General features: G+C 55.7%; 1 protein-coding gene across 1 annotated transcript; it reads right to left on the reverse strand.

Annotated features, from left to right (window-relative positions):
* Positions 1–2219: 2219 nt before the first annotated feature.
* Positions 2220–9531, reverse strand: LOC116958269 (inactive phospholipid phosphatase 7). The gene is made up of 3 exons (XM_032980801.2): positions 7527–9531; positions 5084–5265; positions 2220–2819 (listed from the first exon to the last, which is right to left on the reverse strand). Exons 1-3 carry the CDS (start codon positions 7826–7828, stop codon positions 2227–2229), a joined length of 1077 nt encoding a protein of 358 aa, XP_032836692.2. The 5' UTR covers positions 7829–9531; the 3' UTR covers positions 2220–2226.
* Positions 9532–13387: the final 3856 nt, after the last annotated feature.

Raw genomic sequence — 13387 nt, forward strand, 5'->3', positions numbered from 1 at the left:
AACACCACATGCGCAAATCTAAAACTAAAAACACCTCCGCCACCCCCGCACCTTCCCGGCGAAATACAGCCACCAGCTTTCAGACACCGTTGTCAGCCTGTGAACTCGTAAAGGGCAACAATCCCCAGCAAAATATTTTTCAAGGTCGAATCTCTCTCTCACCCCCTCCGTCTCTCCCCGACGAAACGAAACGCCATCGCGAACGTGTCACCGTTCAGCGTCGACAACGGCCGCGTGCCGACGCTGGGCCGACGTTGGGCCCACGTTCAGTCGCAACCGCGTGCCGACGCTGGGGCGACGTTGGGCCCACGTTCAGTCGCAACCGCGTGCCGACGCTGGGCCCACGTTGGGCCCACGTTCAGTCGCAACCGCGTGCCGACGCCGGGGCGACGTTGGGCCCACGTTCAGTCGCAACCGTGTGCCGACGCTGGGGCGACGTTGGGCCCACGTTCAGTCGCAACCGCATGCCGAAGTTGGGCCGACGTTGGGCCCACGTTCAGTCGCAACCGCGTGCCGACGCTGGGGCGACGTTGGGCCCACGTTCAGTCGCAACCGCGTGCCGAAGTTGGGCCGGCCTTTTGATCAAGAAGTGCTGTTTGATTTTTTTACTTTGACACATCCCATCGGCCGCCGACGGTTCCGTTTGCGCCCGCGGCGATTTAAAAATGTCGCCGAGTTTGTGACTTTCCCGCGATTCGACTATTCGCAACGACGATTCTCCGCTTTTATTTTTTCTTTCTTGGCGAGAGGGATCATCAAATGACCGACGCAATCGGGACCCAGAAAGGAGCGGATTGTGAATCGTAAAAGTGATTGCGAAAGCAAAACGTATATAAATATATGTGCGTGTAATTCATCCACGATTACTAAACGGGTTTTTATTTTCTTTCCCACCCACCCTCCCCAAGCGGTTTACCCTTCATACCGTGTCAACCCATCCCGTTGACCCCGTATTCTTGTACAGGGGAAATTTAATTTTCAGGTTCATACGGCGTGGACAGCTGTTTCAACACGGGCAAAAATACAGACACTTTTGTCTATTTGTTTGTGTTTCTCCCTTGCGATGGGGACTTTGTAGGATGAATGCTGAGATGTATAAGGGGCACGGGGTGACCATTAAGGTCTGAATTGGTCTGTAATCAGGTAGGCACTGATACGGCACAGGTATGACTCTTCCGCTTGGAGATAAACGTTGTTAAAACCATTTCCGCAAAATATTAAATCGGTCAAAAAAAACCATTGCGGTCCGCGGGGTGAATACGAAATTTCGTGTAAAAGTATTACAAACTTCGAGGATTTCACCAAGCCCACAAAACCAAATATCCCAACCTCCCCCCCCCCCCCCCCATTCTATCCGCTCGAAAAACTCACGTTTCAACGAAACCCACGTCCAACCAAACCCACGTTTCAACCAGACGCAACGACGACGACAACACCAACACCAACCGCCGTTCACCGCTAAGTGGCGGTGAAGCCACCGCGGCGCTTGTGCCATCCCAGGTGCACTTTCAGGCCGTCACGTGTAGTGTCGAAGGCTCTCGCCGGCCGGAGGTCACCGGACAGACCCAGGTGGTGCGATGGGTTGACCGGCATGAGATGACCGGCAAATGCACCACCACCGCCTGTGCTCCCCACTTTGCCAACCCGCTGCGGTTTATCCGCCCGGCGCTCGGCTCGTTGTTGTGAGCGTCGCTGCTCAGCCCTCCGCTGCTGCTGGAGGCCTCAAAGTGCCCGGCAGCGTCCTTCACGAGCCTTCTCCTCCACAGAGGCCGATCTTGACACCGCTGGTACCGGTCATCGGCAAGTCCACTCAGCTCCACGTCCTCCTGTACCACATCAGTTTCAATCTCTTCTCCAGCCCGTGCCGCGCCCGTCTAGCCCCCACCACCCGCTCACACCAGCAGGTCGACAGCCCTGGCGAGGGCCCTGACACCACCACCCTCACCACACCACTGCACACCTCACCCCCACCACTCACACTAGCAGGCCCACGGCCCTGGCACCACCACCACCACCACCACCACCCTGCCCATCAACCACACCACCCCTCATCCTCACCACAGCACCGCACAGCTCACCCCCACCACTCACACCAGCACCACCACTCACACCAGCAGGCCCACGGCCCTGGCACCACCACCACCCTGCCCATCAACCACACCACCCCTCACCCTCACCACACCACCGCAACACCCCCCCCCCCACCTCCCCACCCACCACCACCACTCACACCGGCAGGCCCACGGCCCTGGCGAGCGCCTGGAAGGAGGCGGCCGACACCCAGAGGGCCTCGACGACGCGCGCCTCCGCGCAGCCGACGGCGAAGCCGCAGAACACGTCGGTGACGTAGTGGTGGCCCAGCGCGACGCGCAGCAGCCCCACGAGCAGCGCCCACAGCAGCAGCAGGACGCGCAGCGGGAAGCCCAGCACCAGGTGGCGAGGCAGGAAGAGCGCCAGGAGGGCGGCTCGTGTCGCCTGGTTGGCGGGGAACGAGAAGGCCGACGCCTCCAGGGCCCGGCGGAGCAGCGGCGGGAGCAGGCGGTACGGCGCCGACGGGGCGGCGGCGGCGGCGGCGGCGGCGTTCCTGCCGCCGCCGCAGAGCGCCGGGAAGATGGACGAGGAGGAGTAGGGGGCCGGCGGGGCGGAGGAGGCGAGGGAGACGGCGCTCGAGAAGGGGGAGGAGGAGGAGGAGGAGAGGGGCGAGGATGGCGCGCCGCGCTGCGGAGGGTGGCGAGGGGCGGCCGGGTCGCAGTACGAGGGGCCCTTGCGCCGCACCAGGCCCTTGATGGTGACGGCGACGACGATGTCGAAGATCAGGGCTGGGAGCACGGGGGGCAAGGGGACAAGACGCGGAGACTGAGACCCGGTCTCGAGACGCGGAGACTGAGACCCGGAGACTGAGACCCGGTCTCGAGACGCGGAGACTGAGACCCGGTCTCGAGACGCGGAGACTGAGACCCGGTCTCGAGACACGGAGACTGAGACCCGGTCTCGAGACACGGAGACTGAGACCCGGAGACTGAGACCCGGTCTCGAGATGCGGAGACTGAGACCCGGTCTCGAGACGCGGAGACTGAGACCCGGTCTCGAGACGCGGAGACTGAGACCCGGTCTCGAGACGCGGAGACTGAGACCCGGTCTCGAGACACGGAGACTGAGACCCGGTCTCGAGACGCGGAGACTGAGACCCGGTCTCAAGACACAGAGACTGAGACCCGGTCTCGAGACACGGAGACTGAGACCCGGTCTCCAGACACGGAGAGTGAGACTCTGTCTTGAGACTCGGGCACTGAGACCCGGTCTCGAGACATGGAGACTGAGACCCGGTCTCGAGACACGGAGACTGAGACCCGGTCTCGAGACGCGGAGACTGAGACCCGGTCTCGAGACGCGGAGACTGAGACCCGGTCTCCAGACACGGAGAGTGAGACTCTGTCTTGAGACTCGGGCACTGAGACCCGGTCTCGAGACGCGGAGACTGAGACCCGGTCTCGAGACACGGAGACTGAGACCCGGTCTCGAAACACCGACCCCTGAGACCCGGTCTCGAGACACGGAGACTGAGACTCTGTCTTGAGACGCGGGCACTGAGACCCGGTCTCAAGACACAGAGACCCGGTCTCGAGACACGGAGACTGAGACCCGGTCTCCAGACACGGAGACTGAGACTCTGTCTTGAGACTCGGGCACTGAGACCCGGTCTCGAGACACGGAGACTGAGACCCGGTCTCGAGACACGGAGACTGAAACCCGGTCTTGAGACACGGAGACTGAGACCCGGTCTCGAGACGCGGAGACTGAGACCCGGTCTCGAGACACCGACCCCTGAGACCCGGTCTCCTGCTTCAAGCCGTTGGCGTCAATGGGATGTCCAACTCGCGGCTCTGGGAGTGACGCAGCAGTCCTCGCGGGAGGCACACCACAGACAAACCCTCGCTCCGCCAGGCAAGGTTATTTAGAATCGGCCCGCGGGGCCACGTGACCCTCACCCCCCCACCCCCGCCCCCTTACCAACGCCAACCCCAAAAATATCCGCCCAGCTCTCAAAAACGTAACGGGCGACGCCGAAAATAACGCAGACCTGGACTCGGTGGTCTGGTCTTGGTTGTTTTTCCCGCTGCCGTGACTGCTGCTGCTGCTGCAGCTTGAGTGACGATTATATACACACGCACACATTCGTAATCATCGGGTCCGTTTGCTGGTATTATATTACGATTATTTATGTTGTTCTGTCAAACCGCTGCTGGATGAGAGGGGGAGCGGCGGGGGGCGGGGGGCATCGCGGGGGGCGGGATGGCTGTATAAGAGTCCTCGAGGCTGAGTGGGTGTGGCCTGGCACAAGCGTCGTGGTGACATCACCGCCACTTAGTGGCGAATGGCGGTTGTTGTTGTGGTTAAATAAAGAAAAACACGGGCGGGGGCCGCGACTAGTGACAGAGTGGGCGTGGTTATGTAAAAGTGGGCGGGGGCATTATAATAAGGGGAGGGGCTGCCAGCTTCACCGTCGTCACCACCTTCGTCACCACCGTTACCACTGCCGTCGTCACCACCGTCGTCACCATCGTCACCATCGTCACCACCGTCACCACCGTCACCACCGTCATCACCACCGTCATCACCACCGTCGTCACTGCCATCATCACCACCGTCACCATCGTCACCACCATCACCATCGTCACCACCATCGTCACCATCGTCACCACTGTCCCCACCATCGTCACCACCGTCGTCACCACCATCACCACCGTCGTCACCACCGTCGTCACCACCGTCATCACCATCATCACCACCATCGTCACCATCATCACCACCATCGTCACCATCGTCACCACCGTCGTCACCATCGTCACCACCATCACCACCATCGTCACCACCGTCACTACCATCACCACCGTCGTCACCATCGTCACCATCGTCACCACCATCATCACCACCATCGTCAACATTGTCACCACCATGATCACCACCATCATCACCACCATCGTCACCATCATCACCACCATCGTCACCACCATCGTCACCACCGTCGTCACCATCATCACCACCATCATCAACGCCGTCGTCACCGCCGTCGCCAGCTCACCCAGCAGTAGATTGAGCAAGACCTCCCTCCCGGCCGCTGAGTCGCTCTGCCAGAGGCAGTAGGCGGTCCCCCCGATCCAGGCCGCTCCGTGTCCCGTCAACCCCAGCACCCGAAGCATTTGTCTGGAGCCACACCACGCGACCAGGCCGCGGGACGCGCTCAGGTCCACCGCCACCAGTGACCTGCATGCGGAAAACACAAGCGGCGGGGCTGCAGTGATGTCAAGTGGAAGAGCAGACAGAGGCAATGTCACGAGCATTAAGGACCTGCATGTGGAAAACACGAGACATCGGGGCTGTGGTGATGTTGAGGATGAAGTGGAATAGCAGACAGAGGCAATCGGGGACCTGCACGTGGATGACATCATCCACAGGATCAGCATCTTCAAAACAACCAATCACCATCACCTCCTCCACAACCATCACTATCGCCTCCACCAATCACCATCACCTCCACAACCATCATCGCCTCCACCAATCACCATCACCTCCTCCACAACCATCATCGCCTCCACCAATCACCATCACCTCCTCCACAACCATCGCTATCACCTCCACCAATCACCATCACCTCCTCCACAACCATGATCGCCTCCACCAATCACCATCACCTCCTCCGCAACCATCGCTATCACCTCCACCAATCACCTCCTCCACAACCATGATCGCCTCCACCAATCACCATCACCTCCTCCACAACCATCATCGCCTCCACCAATCACCATCACCTCCTCCACAACCATCGCTATCACCTCCACCAATCACCATCACCTCCTCCACAACCATCATCGCCTCCACCAATCACCATCACCTCCTCCACAACCATCGCTATCACCTCCACCAATCACCATCACCTCCACAACCATCATCGCCTCCACCAATCACCATCACCTCCTCCACAACCATCATCGCCTCCACCAATCACCATCACCTCCTCCACAACCATCGCTATCACCTCCACCAATCACCATCACCTCCACAACCATCATCGCCTCCACCAATCACCATCACCTCCTCCACAACCATCACCCCCTCCCCGTCATATACAGTATCACAACCACTATCGTCATCACCACCATTAATCACTTCCATCATCACCACCTTCACACCGTCGCCACCACCGCTGTCACCACCACCATCATCACCTCCTCACCATCGCAAACACCACACCAGTCTCCACCATCAATCACCTAATCATATCCACCACCGTCATCATCATCACCTCCTCACAATCTCCACCATGAATTTCCACCACCATCATCACCTTCACCACCACCATCTCCACCACCACCATCACCACCACCATCACCACCACCACAACGACCATCATCACCACCATCACCTCCACCACCACCAATATTCAACCACCATCGCCTCCACTACCACCACCACCACCACCACGACCATCACCACCACGACCATCATCACCACCACCATCACCTCCACCACCACTTCCACCACCACCATAAACCACCTCCACCATCAATCACCTCCTCACCATCTCCACCATTAACAATTCCACCACCTTCACCACTACCATCACCACCACCATCACCACCATCATCACCACCACCACTATCACCACCACCCTCACCTCCACACCATCATCACTTCCACCATCTCGACTACCACCATCACCTCCACTACCATCACCACCACCTTCACCACCACCTCCACGACCATCATCGCCTCCACCACATCCACCACCTCCACCATCATCACCACCACCACGACATCACCACTACCACCACCACCATCATCCATCTCCACCACCACCATCACCTCCACCATCACCACTGCCACCACCACCACGACATCACCACTACCACCACCACTACCATCATCACCACCACCATGACATCACCACTACCACCACCACCATCATCCATCTCCACCACCACCTCCACTACCACCTCCACTACCATCACCTTCACCACCACGACCATCATCACCTCCACCACATCCACCACCTCCACCATCATCACCACCACCACCACCACGACATCACCACTACCACCACCACCATCATCCATCTCCACCATCACCACCATCATTCACCTCCACCATCACCACTACCACCACCTCCACTACCACCTCCACCACCACGACATCACCACCACCACGACATCACCACTACCACCACAACATCACCACTACCACCATCACCACTACCACCACCACGACATCACCACTACCACCACCACGACATCACCACTACCACCATCACCACCTCCACCACCACCACGACATCACCACCACCACTTCCACCACCACCACCACCTCCACCACGACATCACCACCACCACCACGACATCACCACCACCACCTCCACCACCACCACCTCCACCACCTCCACCACCACCTCCACCACCACCACGACATCACCACCACCACCTCCACCACCACCTCCACCACCACCACGACATCATCACCACCACGTTCACCTGAAGGCGATACCACGGAGGGAGGGGTTGAGCCTCATGCAGTCCGACTCGGGCAGGTTCATGGACTCTCTCCTAGCTGCCAGGTTCTCTGTCCCACGCGGTGCGGGCGCTTTCTGCTGCTGCTGCTGCTGGTTCAGCTGCTGGAGGTGGTTCAGGTGGTGGTGCTGGTGGTGGTGCTGGTGGTGGTTGTTGTTGTTGTTGGTCCGAGCCGTTGCCTGCACTAGCAGCGACATGAACTCGGGTCTCAACTCGGGGACACCGCGTCCTTGTCTCAGCCTCTGGCGGGACGAGAAGCTGGACATGGCGTGGCCGTGTCTGTCTGTGTGTGTGTGTGTCGGTGTGTGTGTCTGTGTGTGTGTCTCGGTGTGTGTGTCTGTGTGTGTGGCTAGGTGTGTGTGTGTGTGTCTCGGTGTGTGTGTCTGTGTGTGTATCTGTGTGTCTGTGTGTGTATGTCTGTGTGTGTGTCTGTGTGGCTAGGTGGCTAGGTGTGTCTGTGTGTGTGTCTGTGTGTCTCGGTGTGTGTGTCTCGGTGTGTGTGTCTCGGTGTGTGTGTGTCTGTGTGTGTGTCTGTGTGGCTAGGTGTGTCTCGGTGTGTGTGTGTCTGTGTGGCTAGGTGTGTCTGTGTGTGTGTCTGTGTGGCTAGGTGTGTGTGTCTGTGTCTGTGTGTGTGTCTGTGTGTAGTCTGTGTGTCTAGGTGTGTCTGTGTGTGTGTCTGTGTGTCTGTGTGGCTAGGTGTGTCTGTGTGGGTGTCTGTGTGTGTGTCTGTATGTGTCTAGGTGTGTCTGTGTGGCTAGGTGTGTCTGTGTGTGTCTAGGTGCGTCTGTGTGTCTCGGTGTGTGTGTCTGTGTGTCTGTATGTGTGTCTAGGTGTGTCTGTGTGTCTAGGTGTGTATGTGTGTGTCTGTGTGTCTAGGTGTGTCTGTGTGTGTCTGTGTGTCTCGGTGTGTGTGTGTCTGTGTGGCTAGGTGTGTCTGTGTGTCTGTCTGTGTGTCTGTGTGGCTAGGTGTGTCTCGGTGTGTGTGTCTGTGTGTCTGTGTGGCTAGGTGTGTGTGTCTCGGTGTGTGTGTCTGTGTGTCTGTGTCTGTGTATCTAGGTCTGTCTGTGTGTCTGTCTGTGTGGCTAGGTGTGTCTGTGTCTCGGTGTGTGTGTCTGTGTGTCTAGGTCTGTCTATGTGTCTGTCTGTGTGGCTAGGTGTGTCTGTGTGTGTGTCTCGGTGTGTGTGTCTGTGTGGCTAGGTGTGTGTGTCTGTGTGTGTGTCTGTGTGTGTGTGTCTAGGTGTGTCTGTGTGTCTCGGTGTGTGTGTCTGTGTGTCTCGGTGTGTGTGTCTGTGTGTCTCAGTGTGTGTGTCTGTGTGGCTAGGTGTGTCTGTGTGTCTCGGTGTGTGTGTCTGTGTTGCTAGGTGTGTCTGTGTTGCTAGGTGTGTCTGTGTGTGTCTGTGTTGCTAGGTGTGTCTGTGTGTGTCTGTGTTGCTAGGTGTGTCTGTGTCTGTCTGTGTTGCTAGGTGTGTCTGTGTGTGTTCGTGTTGCTAGGTGTGTCTGTGTGTTCGTGTTGCTAGGTGTGTGTGTTTGTGTCTGTGTGTGTTGCTAGGTGTGTGTGTCTGTGTCTGTCTGTGTTGCTAGGTCTGTCTGTGTTGCTAGGTGCGTCTGTGTCTGTCTGTGTTGCTAGGTGTGTCTGTCTGTGTTGCTAGGTGTGTGTCTGTTTGTGTCTGTGTGTGTCTGTGTTGCTAGGTCTGTCTGTGTTGCTAGGTGTGTCTGTGTCTGTCTGTGTTGCTAGGTGTGTCTGTCTGTGTTGCTAGGTGTGTGTGTCTGTGTGTGTCTGTGTCTGTCTGTGTTGCTAGGTGTGTCTGTGTGTATGAGTGTGTAAATGGATGGATGCCGTCTGTCTGTCTGCACTATGTCTCTCATCAGTCTACATATCTGGATGGTCTTCCCTGTCCGCTATCCTCTCTGTGTCTCCCCTATCCGTGTCTCTGTCTCCCCGTGTCTCTCTTCCCGTGTCTCTTTCCCCGTGTCTCTCTCTCCCCGTGTCTCTCTCTCCGTATCTCTCTCTCCCCGTGTCTCTCTCCCCCCGTGTCTCTCTCTCCGTGTCTCTATCTCCGTGTCTCTTTCCCCGTGTCTCTCTCCCCGTGTCTCTCTCTCTCCTCGTGTATCTGTCTTCCCGTGTCTCTATCTCCCCGTGTCTCTATCTCCCCGTGTCTCTATCTCCCCGTGTCTCTCTTTCCCCGTGTCTCTCTCTCCGTGTGTCTCTCTCCCCCCTTGTCTCTCTCTCCCCGTGCCACTCTCTCTCCGTGTCTCTCTCTCCCCGTGCCACTCTCTCTCCGTGTCTCTCTCTCCCCGTGTCTCTCTCCCCGTGTCTCTCTCCCCCCGTGTCTCTGTCTCCCCGTGTCTCTCTCCCCCCGTGTCTCTCTCCCCCCGTGTCTCTCTCTCCCCGTGTCTCTCCCAGTGTCTCTCTGTCCCCGTGTCTCCCTCCCCGTGTCTCTCTCTCCCCGTGTCTCTCTCTCCCGGTGTCTCTCTCCTCCCGATTTCTCTCTCCCGGTGTCTCTCTCCCCGTGTCTCTCTCTCTCTCCCGGTGTCTCTCTCTCCCGGTGTCTCTCTCTCCCGGTGTCTCTCTCTCCCGGTGTCTCTCTCTCCCGGTGTCTCTCTCCCGGTGTCTCTCTCCCCGTGTCTCTCTCTCTCTCCCGGTGTCTCTCTCTCCCGGTGTCTCTCTCTCCCGGTATCTCTCTTCTCCCGATTTCTCTCTCCCGGTGTGTGTCTCTCTCTCTCCTCGTGTCTCTCTCTCCCGGTGTCTCTCTCCCCCCGATTTCTCTCTCCCGGTGTCTCTCTCCCCCGTGTCTCTCTCTCTCCCGGTGTCTCTCTCTCCCGGTGTCTCTCTCTCCCCGTGTCTCTCTCTCCCGGTGTCTCTCTCCCCCCGATTTCTCTCTCCCCGTGTCTCTCTCTCTCTCCCCGAGTCTTCAAATGAAACAGCTGGTGTTGATGTTGGAATCGATTCCACGCGTCATGAATCGGACGCGTCGATTGCAGTCCCGTCGAATTCTCACAATTGAAAGTTGCTTTCTGGAACCTTGTGGCTCTGTCATGGCCATCGAATTCGCATCATTACATCCACAACCAACACTGCAGGTCACAACAACAACAACAACACCCACTTATGAATTACCCACCCATCCACCCAGTGAAAGCTAGTGCAGGCCTGGAGCATATTTTGTTATGAAGGGGACCCTAAATAAAATAATACACAAATATTAAAACACGTAATTTATTTTTACTTGCACAGTAAAGGGACCGTGCATAAATGACGTCACGCAACTTGGGGGGGGTTAGTCATTTGTGACGATGCGTGACGAGAGGGGGGGAGGGTGAGAGATGTGACGTCACATCAAAATTACGCAACTTTTAAATAAATACAGACAACGCGTTCTACTTAAATTTTGATTTAAAGCTTTCGTGACTGCAGGGATTCATATAACAAAATATTATTTTATATGTTTATTATTTTATTGTTTCCCTTCTACGTGACTTTACCGAAAGAACCAAGAATATACGTTCTACTTAATTAAATATACTTTTTAAATAAATGTTTTCTTCCTACAACATCAGAGTGCAGCGCCACATTAAATACGCAACTACTACAATGACAACAATAGTTTAAAGCGATTTGAAGCATGTTTTATATATTTTTTTTGGGGGGGTAGAGCTTTGTGACGTCATATTTGAGGGGGGGGATCTGATTTTTTGTGACGCCGTGTGACGAAGGGAGGGGGGGTAGGGGGTAAAAAATCCTCCAAAATCGCGTAACGTCATTTATGGACGGCCCCAAAGTCATTCGTATTTTTTTCATTTGCTGTAAGGCCGGAATAATACGACAAAATCGCTCCCGTGAAACACCCCCAGCCGTTCGTAGACGTTGAAGGCGGTGTAGTACTATAGTAATAGAGCAAGTGTAGAGTCACTGAACCGAAAATTTGGTGCTTTGGTGACTGCAGGAATTACTCTTTTGGCTTTTTTCGGTAAAGTCACGTAGAAATAATAATTAAATATATATATATATAAAACAGCGTACGACGTTTCGATCGCAACACAAGCAATCATCGTCATCATCGTCATCATCATCAGGTACAGAAGAGCTAAATTTAATAGAGAGAGGAAACACAGAACCGCAGATGTATATACAGACGCCTAAGTAGAGGGAATTAACGCAGATACACCAGGGGATACAGAGAGAGAGAGACACGGAGGAGCACACTAAATCAAAACAGGGTTTAGGAAAAATTAGATTTAAAGCTTTCGTGACTGCATTCATTCATATTCTTCGCTCTTTCGGTAAAGTCACGTTGAAGGGAAACAATAAAATAATAAAATATATTTTATATATATTTAAATATAATAATATATATTTTTTATTTTATTGTTTCCCTTCAACGTGACTTTACCGAAAGAGCTCAGAATATAGGGTTTAGCAAAATTTGGAAACTATATAAAGCCACACAGACGGTCGGTTAGAACACAATTAACGCATGGTCTGGTTGATGACGCTATTTCAAAGATTGCTAAATTGTAAGCTTTAAAGCGTTTGGGGGGGGGGGGGTCGGGGGGGGGGGCCTTGAAAGTGCGTGGCATCGTAGCTGCACGTGTAGCTACTTTTGCTAGTAGGAGAATCCGGCACTGCGTCCTTCGCCCCAATAGCAGAGCCAGGATTTTCAGGTAGAGGGGGGGGGGGTGGAAATTTCTCCAGCAATGAAATAAGTAATGTTTTAAACACACAAAAAAAACTTTTAAAAAACACGCTTTAATTAAATGTACCGTACTGGTAATGGAAGAACTCCACCACCACCACGACGACTCCGGGAATTGGTCCTCGAAGCTTGCTTGCCACAACGTAAGGGGGGGGAGACCGTGGGTGATTTACAGCCAACGTGAGTTGACCCAAGCCGAAAACATAACATGTTAAAAAAAGATAGTGTTAAAAATGTTTTTATTTTTTTTATGATGGAATATAGTCATTGTCGTCAGTATGACATCAGTGTACCGAGTTTGCAGTCGATGGCACATTGGGAAGTGGGTTACAATTGAGTTACAAGATTTGAGGATACAACAACAACAACCACGACAACAACAACAGACAGAGTGAGTGAAATGAAAGCGTGTTAAATGATAGGAGTTCAATATCTTGATTTGAAGCTTTTGCTGCTGCAGGAATCCACACTCTCTTTGCTTCTTTGGGTAAAGTCATCACGTGAACAATAACGGATCACGTGACGTTTCGATCGCAACGCAAGCATTCGTCATCAGGTGGGACAACCACAGCAAGAAAAAAACTGCTGAAGTAGGCGTTGCGATCGAAACGTCGTGATCTAGCACATTCTTCTGCGGAGGGAGGGAGCTGGTAGGAACGTTGGGTTGCTCGGTCAGTGGCCAGAGTCAACGGCGGCACCACGTGGTGCATTCAGCACAGTATGCCCGACTGTGAGGGTGGGCACAAGCCGGCGTGAGTAGGTTAAACGTTGAGTTTTATAAGGGCACCACGGGGTGACCAGGCCCTCCCCACCCACCCCCCACCCAGCCCCACCCTCCCCACCCAGCCCCTCCTCACCCCCCACCCAGCCCCTCCCCACCCTCCCAACCCAGCCCCTCCCCACCCCCACCCAGCCCCTCCCTCCCCACCCAGCCCCACCCTCCCCACCCCCCACTCAGCCCCACCCTCCCCACCCTCCCCACCCAGCCCCTCCCCACCCCCCACTCAGCCCCACCCTCCCCACCCAGCCTCTCCCCACCCCCCACCCAGCCCCACCCTCCCCACCCAGCCTCTCCCCACCCCCCACCCAGCCCCTCTCCACCCAGCCCCACCCCTCCCATTTTTGGATGC

This window comes from Petromyzon marinus, chromosome 74 (assembly GCF_048934315.1).
Source record: "Petromyzon marinus isolate PM22_M1 ecotype Great Lakes invasive population chromosome 74, UKy_Petmar_22M1.pri1.0, whole genome shotgun sequence".
Taxonomy (NCBI): Eukaryota; Metazoa; Chordata; class Hyperoartia; order Petromyzontiformes; family Petromyzontidae; genus Petromyzon; species Petromyzon marinus.

Coding starts and splice junctions, on each gene's coding strand:
- LOC116958269 (XM_032980801.2), bottom strand. CDS start 7,828: ATGTCCAGCTTCTCGTCCCGCCAGAGGCTGAGACAAGGACGCGGTGTC. Junction 5,266..7,526: donor CTCCGTGGTATCGCCTTCAG/GTGAACGTGGTG, acceptor TTCCGCATGCAG/GTCACTGGTGGCGGTGGACC. Junction 2,820..5,083: donor CTTGCTCAATCTACTGCTGG/GTGAGCTGGCGA, acceptor CCGTGCTCCCAG/CCCTGATCTTCGACATCGTC.